The sequence below is a fragment of the Camellia sinensis genome, chromosome 4, assembly GCF_055761805.1.
Source record: "Camellia sinensis isolate YWXY chromosome 4, ASM5576180v1, whole genome shotgun sequence".
In the NCBI taxonomy this organism is placed as follows: Eukaryota; Viridiplantae; Streptophyta; class Magnoliopsida; order Ericales; family Theaceae; genus Camellia; species Camellia sinensis.
This window is the reverse complement of record NC_138964.1, coordinates 195,877,620-195,886,583: the sequence shown is the minus strand read 5'-3', so window position 1 is coordinate 195,886,583 and position 8,964 is coordinate 195,877,620. Positions and strand designations below refer to the sequence as shown.

Sequence of the window (8,964 nt, the reverse complement as noted above, 5' to 3'; positions counted from 1 at the left end):
GAAAAATAATATTTTAACTATCAAACTCAATGTAGGTGTAAATAAAATATATAAAATACATTTTTTCATTGGTTTTAATAACTAAAATAAATTTTTTCTATTGCTTTCACCTTTTTTTTTTATAAAAGAAATGATTTAAATTGAAAAAAAATCAAAAAATTATAGTTTAAATTAATGAAATTAAAAATTTAGAGTTTATTTTGTTATAAAGGTCAAACCTTAAGGTTTTTTTATTTTATTTTGTTTTTTATAACTTGCCCTTTTAAAATTTGTTATAATGTGATCCCCATCATGTGTGAAAAAAATTACGTGCAAAATTTAGAGGAATCAAAATGGAATTTAAAAGGAGCTATAAGGATTAACATTATACCAATTGTTCTTATAATTTTTTTAAAATTCTTCTAAGTTTTACACGTGATTTTTTCCTGTTCAAAATTTTAATAGTGACAGAAGAATCATATTATAACAAAATTAAAAGCGTAAGATTCAAAATGTTCAAATTAAAATTACATAACTAAAATCACATTTTACTTAAATTATAGGGCTAATAGTGTGATGTACACTATTGTTCCTTTGTATATTTCCTCTTCCCTCCCCCTACTTAAGAGAACCATCATCATTTCAATTTGAGAGAGAGCGGGAGAGAGAGATGAGCAACAACTTTCTTTCCATGGCAATTCTGTTTCTCACCTTTTTCATCTTCTCTTCATATTTCCAAAAAGCAAATGGAAACACTTCAGTTTCTGTTTCTGAAAACACCAGAGAAACACTCGAAATCATAATCGGTGGCGGCTTTTACCCACCTTATTTCTCCCCTCCTCCAGAATCCGAATGCCCTCCCCCTTCACCTCCCCCAGTAGAATGCCCTCCTCCACCATCACCACCACCTCCATCTCCCCCTCCACCTTCCCCTCCTCCACCATCACCACCACCTCCATCTTCCCCTCCACCTTCCCCTCCTCCACCATCACCACCACCTCCATCTCCCCCTCCACCTCCCCCAGTAAAATCCCCTCCTCCACCACCTCCTCCGCCCCCTCGACCGCCACCACCTCCTCCTCCCCGTAAGCCGCGAACTCTAAGCCGACTTGAACGGGCCTATATTGTAATCCAAAGATTCAAAACAACAATAACCTCCGACCCCAATGGCATCATCAAAACATGGAATGGCAAGAATGTCTGCAAGTACAGGGGCTTCCGCTGCGACAAATTCCCCACTGATAACACGCTCACAGTTTCCGGCGTCAACTTGAACGGGGGCAACCTCAATGGCAATCCATTGACCCCCGTTGGCTTCCTTGATCAACTACCGGACCTCGCCTACTTCCACGTCAACTCCAACAACTTCACCGGTTCCAAAATCGACAAAATTTCCAAATTTCGCTTTTTCTTCGAGCTCGACTTTAGCAACAACAAGCTCACCGGGCCGTTCCCAAACTCCGTTCTTGGCGCCAGCCAGCTAACCTTCTTGGACCTCCGGTTCAACTCCATCATCGGTTCGGTTAATCCTCGAGTGTTCAATCTCAACCTCGACGCACTCTTCCTCAACAACAACCAGTTTACCGGGGAAATACCGGACAATCTGGGAAACACCTCTGCTCTTTACCTCACCTTGGCGAACAACCAATTCACCGGTCCAATCCCAAAAAGCATCGGCCAAGCTAAAATCAATTTGCTGGAGGTGTTGCTCTTGAACAACAAACTGTCTGGTTGTCTTCCGTATGAAATCGGGTTGTTGAAGATAGCAACTGTCTTCGATGCCAGCATGAACCAGTTGACGGGTCCCATACCGCGCTCTTTCGGGTGTTTGGAGGAGATGCAGCTGCTGAACTTGTCATTTAACAAGTTGTATGGGACGGTACCGGAAGAGCTGTGCCAGCTCGATGACCTGTCGAATCTTACTCTGAGTTTCAACTACTTCACACAGGTAGGCCCAGATTGCAGAGAGCTGATCAAGAGGAATGTGCTGGACGTTAGGATGAATTGCATTCTGGACCTACCTTTTCAGAAAAGTAAGGCTGAATGTGCCGCTTTTTTCTCAATCAATAGGTCCTGCCCGGATGAAAAGTCTATGAATTACTTACCTTGTAATATTGAGGATTTTGCTTCGAGGAAAGCATCGTCTGATGGAGAGATACTAATGCCGCCCGTGCCTGCTCCGTCGCCTTCTTATGCTGCTCTGGAAAGGTATCGTAAGATGGATTTGCCTTAATTGTTGGTTCAGTCCCCTGTTGTTCATCCAAACTCCAACGGCCATTCTTGGTGACAAGACTGTCATATATGCTGCCGAATATGTTTATAGTTATGTGTATGCAGCAATGCAATAAATAAGAAATTTAGTTTAATTATTAATTGAAGTGAACAAGTGTAAGTGTAATTTCTTCCCTACGGGGAGATATAGATATTTAAGGTTTACTTTACTAAGAGCATTTTCAACTGTCTGTCCACTAATTTTTCATCAAATTTGAATAAAAATTTCCTTTGATATCAAGTGATTCAACGGAGAGTTTTAAAGTTTCATCAAACTACCGATCGATTAGGCAGGCGACTGTCCAATGTAATTTTTTCATAATTTTTTGTTTTGAGGTGATCATCCATGGAAACGACCGGGAGGACATCTGAAAAGACATCCGGCGTTGAAAATCCAATGGCAATGAACTATAATTTGATAAAAGACACATGTTCTCAGTTTGATAAAAGAAAAGTGAAATGCTGAATTTGATACGTATTCGATGAAAACATTAGAGCAGATTTTTAAGTTATTTTTCATCAAATTTAAATTTGATTACAATTTTGAGTAACCATTAGAAATGGTCTAACAACATTTCTTTAACTTATATCTGTACAACTTGTCACCCGTTGCAATTGCCGTCCCACCCCACCCCACCCCTTTAAGACACGGCACGCTATGCCTCGATTAATCAACTTGGAGATGATTAGGTAAAGAAGATGAGAAAAGCAAAGAAAACATGTACAGTTAAATTGATCTAATGACAGAATACAAACACCAATACACGCATCTCAGCAACGAACAATGTTTCAATTCCATTTGATATACTGTTTACACAACTTCGAATTATTTAATGGTTCTTAAAGATACAAGTAGGTAGTCAAAAGATCAAGAATCTAATTCATCCTCTTTTACAAAATTGGTTGTTACTTTGCTAACTAAATGCTCTCCATAAACTGCTCTTTCAAACTTCTTAGTTCCACCTGTTCGTCTTATACAAATATCCAAGGGTTTTATTGCAGCGTCAAAGTTCGTCTGTTCATGAAAAAACAGCATGCAAAAAGGACGACTTAAGAAGAGCGAAAAACAAATATTAAAGATTAAAAGAAAGGGAACAAGTGGAAGCAAAGAGATAACCTCATAAAAGTAGGCCACGCAGACTCGATATGTTGGAGATTTGTTGATGACTCGGTGGAAAGTTGACTCATAGAGTCCATTTGTTAAAATCTGCAATTTTCTCCAGGTTTCAAGAGGGTTTCCGCCTCATGAAAGACAGTAACAGATATTGGAGAGTTGTGTGAAGTTAGGTACCTTTAGCATGTCACCAATGTTGCAAACAAATGTGCCGGGGACTGGAGGAGCTGATATCCACTCACCAGATTGGTTTCTCACCTTCAACAATTTACTAAAATCACTACTTTTGGCTTGATAAAAAAAATAAAAATAAAAATAAAAACCATTACATAAGATAACAGCAAAATAAATTAAAATTTTAAACCCCAAATTGAATGGAACAGGAAATAAATTAAAAACACGAATCTAGTATTTCGCCATTTTCAAATCAACAGAATTTAACCCTGGAGGTTTCATAAACAAATGTATTGGTTAGTATATAAATGATAAGAGTGAGAAATTTCTTTCTTTAAACCAAAATTATAAAAATAAAAAAAGATTAAAAATTAAAAGAAAGAGTCGATGATCATACCTCTAGTGCGGTTATATCAGCATCCTGATTAACTAACGTCAACAAACCTGTTACGCAGCAGCATAAGAAAATTATGACCAACAAACAAGATCATATGGATGTTTCACATTAAAACGTGTAAAGACTAGAAATTTACCATAGTCAGTGTGAGCTCCACTGGATTTGTTTGAACAGAGTGACAGATAGACAAAATAACAAGAAAAGAAAGACATCACCAAATTGGAACAACCGAAACACAATAAAAAGTGAAAGCACCAACATAAGCAATATTCAATTACCATCCAATATCATTTTCTGTCATGTCTTTGCCGTTTGCATGGGATAAAACAGGGTAACCAATTATTCGGAAAACCCAAAATGGATCTCCGGCTCTTTCACCTTCAAACTCATCTGCTGATGCACCCAATGCTAGAGCAATTCCCCGCATAATTTTTCTTGACAGATCTGCAGCACTTGGTAATTGACATTTGTAAAATTATGGTATCGTAGAACTATAAAAATAGATCACCAAAGTTTTTAAACTAGTATATATTAATCTCAGTAAGGAATGGACCTGTACAAAGGCTGATATACTCCTCCATCAGTTGCTTTAGATTTGGAGGATTAATCGGCCTGCGAGAAGAAACAATCAATGGAAGTAGAAAACCAAAAAAATCGCAGGCAATAAGAACTAGGTGAACAGTGAACAATGAGAGAGAAAGAGATGCATCCTAAAAAAGGATATGTCAACATAATCTTCTTTCATTTCGGATGGAAATTTAAAATAAAAATCATTATTCTACGTACCATTGATTAGGACCTTCTAAAGGTTTGCTGAGAGTACCGTACATCCCCGGTTTCACTTCTCTATAGCACTGTTGCCCGTAAAAGAGAAAAAAGAAGCCAAATAGATAAATAGTTATAACAACATATCAATACTGCATTACTACTATCATCAAAGAGAGAATCAAAGCTTTTTCCCTATGCACAACACCAATGAATCGGGTCACTCTATATGCCTATTCAAACAAAAATAACATACGTGCTAGGAAGCACGGATACGGGATATGAGATACGGATACGGCGATAAGACAAAACCTAAAAAAGAAAGATACAGATATAGATACGGCTAAGATACGTTTGAAAAAAAAAAGACGCCCAATTAGTACACATTAATATGTGTTTGGGAGGAGAAAGATAGAGTACAAACCTAACGTTTGACACAATAAGATTGAGTACAAACCTAACTTTTGACATAATGCACAAAGTGATAGCTCCAAGATTTGAACCCATAACCTTAAAGTTATCAGGCTAAGTCTAAACCATTGAACCAATGGTCACCCCTAAGATACATTTATAAAAAATATATTTTAAAAAAATTATTGATAGTGAGTTACACACAAGCTCAAGAATGTTAAGAGACCGCATTGTAATTTTATAATGCAAAACACTAACCTTTATGAATTAGGTATTAATTTAAAACCGTAACTCGTTTATTTTTAAAATTTTCAATACATGTTGCAAATATTTCATTTAATATCAAATTTAATATGTTTATATTACAATAATAGAACAATTTACAACTTGTTCCTATGCTTTTCCCTTTGGTAGTAGTAAAAATATTGTATTCAAGTTTATTTACTTATTTATTTATTAATTTTTAATTTTACTATTATTATATTCTCTTGTTAATCCTTACTTTCTATGTAGTTATAGAGGGCATGCATAAAACAATAAGGATACATCAATTTAACAAATTTTATTACTTTAACTCTCACTATGTTTCTCTTATCAAATAACTAAATAAAGTATTAGGAGTAATATGGGACTTGGAATATCCGATGCTTCAAAATTAAGTATCCGATACGTAGCTGTGAGTATCCAACGAGTATCAGTATCCGATACGAATGGGATACGGATATGTCTCCCTTTTTAAAGTAAACGTGCTTCATAGCATATGTGCTTGTGAAACTTCGAATGACAATGACTAGAATGCAAGCCATTGAATATATATGATATAAAGGGGCCGATTATCATTTTTTGGTGTTCTATATAATTGTGTTGAAGAGTTCAAGAAGTTATTCAATTGATGTGGTCTATCATTTCTTTGGTTAGAATGCATTATCATTTCTTGGTGGTTATTCAGATACCCACAAGCCATGATTGACTAGGGAAATCAACTATTCATAGTGGCAACACAAACACCGAAACTTCCGAACCAATTAGGAAAAACATACATCAATAGCTTCGTGCATGTCAGGGATGCCTTTGGTTATATTTTCGCCCATCCGCTGATACCCTCTGTGTGCAAAATGTTAACTTGTTGTCAAATTAGGAAGCAATTTCCAAGTGAAAAAACGAAAAAGAAAATACTAATGCCACAAATTATTCCAGGCAGCATACCTGTATCCAGTTGTGGGAGATATTTTAATCTTTAGTTTTTCCTCGTAAGGCAGACTAAAGAATTTGCGTGCCACATTTCTAACCTCTTTGATAATGGAATCGGGTATACCGTGGCCCTTCTGATTAATCACAACACATAAAAAACAATATTAAAAAGTATGTATATATATTAATAAACAAATAAAAATTTGGTTTAGGATGTTTGGGCTGATTTTAAAATAGATAAAACTAAATAAATAAATAACTACCATTTTTTGAAATATCAATCCAGTGTTGGTTAAACTGAGACCCTGTTTCCATTTTCATTATTTAACCAAATATGTTTGTTTTTATGTGTAAACAATCATACATGCTAACCAAATATGATTATATACAACTTGTTTATTCATTAATTATCTATTTAAATAATCAAAAACACATTTAATAATCTAAACCAAACAAGTCCCTGAAGTATGCTTTGTTGAAGTTAAGAATTCAAAATGATAGTAGGTATCCAACAAGACAAAGAGAGAAGACAATTGAGGGTTAACAACTGCCCCCAATCAAAATAAAATACTTTGAAAACAAAGATGAATATTGAAATGACTAATGGGTTCAAATTAGGGGTGTGCAAAATACCCAGTAAACCAAAAAAACTGAACCAACCCGACCTCTTTGGGTGGGGTTGGTCTGATTTTTGAGTACTTTGGTTTGATTATGGGTCTTCAAATCATCAATCTGATAGGATTGCAACAGACACACAAACAAAGAATATACAATGGATTCACAGAGAATTACCACATAAAAGAAGCCAGCTTCTCTACAAGCTTGGTCCAACTGCTTAACGACTCCAGTGATGCCTTGGTCTTGCGCCATGTTTGGATCATCCCATTTCGCCAAAAGAGGGCTAATATCTGCCTCATGAGTGAAAACCCAAAAAAACAAAAATTACAATAATTTCAAGCTCTCTGAAAAACTTGGATTTAAACAAATGTTGAATATCAAGCAGGTAAATTACGGGCTAGTCCTATGTGATAAATACTTTTAAGTCTTCTAGACTTTTTTAATGCACCAATAAGTCCTGAAATGCTTATTTTTCCTCAACATTTTTTAAAATATTAATAGGCAAGAAATGAAACAGGACTTCGATGTAAATAAGTTTGATCAATGAGAACCCATGTAAGTCTCCTTTGTAAGCAAGCTCACAACAAAGACTATAATAAACCTATAAGAATTTTAATTATCGGTATAGAAAAACATCATATCATATATATAAACTCATTAAACACAACAAACAAAAAAGAAAAACAATTTACAATAATTTGAGGCTCTGATGAACTTGGATTTGAGCAAATGTAAAATCTGCATATGTAAGCAAGCTCATAACAAAGATTATCAATAAGCCCATAAGAATTTTATTTATTGGGATAGAAAAACATCATAGGAAATATGTATAAACTCATCAAACCCAAAAAAAAAAAAAACAAAATACAATAATGGGTAATGCTATGGTACAAGTTATGTCATTTGTGAATTGTGTTATAACCAAAATAGTTAAAATAATATCATAACTACAAATATAATATGTCATAACTAATAACTAACATAACCAAGACACAAAAATCGTAACCGTATAAAATTTCCCTTCAATAATTTGAAACTCTGAAGAAGTTGAGCAAGTTCACAACAAAGACTATCAATAAACCCATAAGAATTTTACTTTTCAGAATAAAATAATATGAATGAACTCATTTTCTTCACATTTCCTCCTTTTTTTAATGGGGGAATTTCAACGTGGGACAAAAAAAAAAATACAAAAATATTTGAGGTACAAAGGTTGTGGGGTGCAAGTTTCCATGATTGTGTAAAAAATTTTCCCTGCCCTACTGGATGTAATTTCCCCTCTTTTCATGAACAGAGACATCTGATCTGAGTGAACACCCCCCTCCGCCCCCTCCCCCCCCCCCCCAAAAAAAAAAAACAAAAGCAAAAACAAAAACAAAATTACAATAATTTGAAGCTCAAGAACTTGGTTTTGAGCAAATTTTAAATCCCCTTTTGTAAAAGCAAGCTCATGCCAAAGACTATCAATAAACCCATAAGAATTTCATTTTTTGGATTAAAAACTTTTCTTTTACCTTTTTCTTGAGTCTTTTTTCTAAATTAATTGAGAGAGAGAGAGAGAGAGAGAGAGAGATTTTAGGGGTTTGGAATAGAGTGATGATTTTATTACCTATTAAAGGAATGGATTTGAAGTCGGTGGCCATGGCGTTCGAGGGCTGAGTCTCTATCTGTCTCTCTGCTTCCGGCGTCTGACCAGAACGATGCACAGATTCGGGAATCTACGATGTTGATGAAAATACTATCAGTGACGCTTTTCCAAAGTATTTACAAATCAATAAAAAAAATTATGATCTTAATTATTTTCTCTTTTGCCTTAGGCTCCGTTTAGCAAAGAGTTTTTTTTTTTTTTTTTTTTTAGTCATAAAAGATAAAATAGGTTATTTTAACTATAACAAACAAAAATATCACATCTAATCCATAATTATTACACTCTTCTCTAACAAAAAAAAATCAAAAAATTTAAAAAGTTAAAAAATCCTTTACAAACTAACCTTTTTAGTCCAGGCAAAAATAATCAAAAAAATTAAAAAATCAAAAAGTCAAC

At 34.8% G+C, this 8,964-nt stretch overlaps 1 protein-coding gene and 1 non-coding gene across 3 annotated transcripts; one reads left to right on the top strand and one right to left on the bottom strand.

Annotated features, from left to right (window-relative positions):
• Positions 1 to 623: 623 nt before the first annotated feature.
• On the top strand, positions 624 to 2,357 carry LOC114264723 (uncharacterized protein At4g06744). The gene has a single exon (XR_014328190.1). It is a non-coding gene; the product is annotated as an uncharacterized protein At4g06744 (transcript).
• Positions 2,358 to 3,021: 664 nt separating this feature from the next.
• On the bottom strand, positions 3,022 to 8,758 carry LOC114264724 (2-oxoglutarate (2OG) and Fe(II)-dependent oxygenase superfamily protein). Of its 2 annotated transcripts, none has more exons than XR_014328189.1 (12): positions 8,530 to 8,758; positions 7,095 to 7,210; positions 6,318 to 6,436; positions 6,152 to 6,215; positions 4,722 to 4,789; positions 4,489 to 4,547; positions 4,214 to 4,379; positions 4,072 to 4,091; positions 3,936 to 3,982; positions 3,542 to 3,654; positions 3,368 to 3,457; positions 3,022 to 3,265 (listed from the first exon to the last, which is right to left on the bottom strand). XR_014328189.1 is itself a non-coding variant. In XM_028205417.2 (12 exons), exons 1-12 carry the CDS (start codon positions 8,561 to 8,563, stop codon positions 3,119 to 3,121), a joined length of 1,011 nt encoding a protein of 336 aa, XP_028061218.1. In that variant the 5' UTR covers positions 8,564 to 8,758; the 3' UTR covers positions 3,022 to 3,118. The 2 variants fall into 2 exon arrangements, 1 of the variants encoding a protein (XP_028061218.1); XM_028205417.2 differs by having other exon boundaries at positions 3,542 to 3,622.
• Between the last annotated feature and the right edge of the window lie 206 nt (positions 8,759 to 8,964).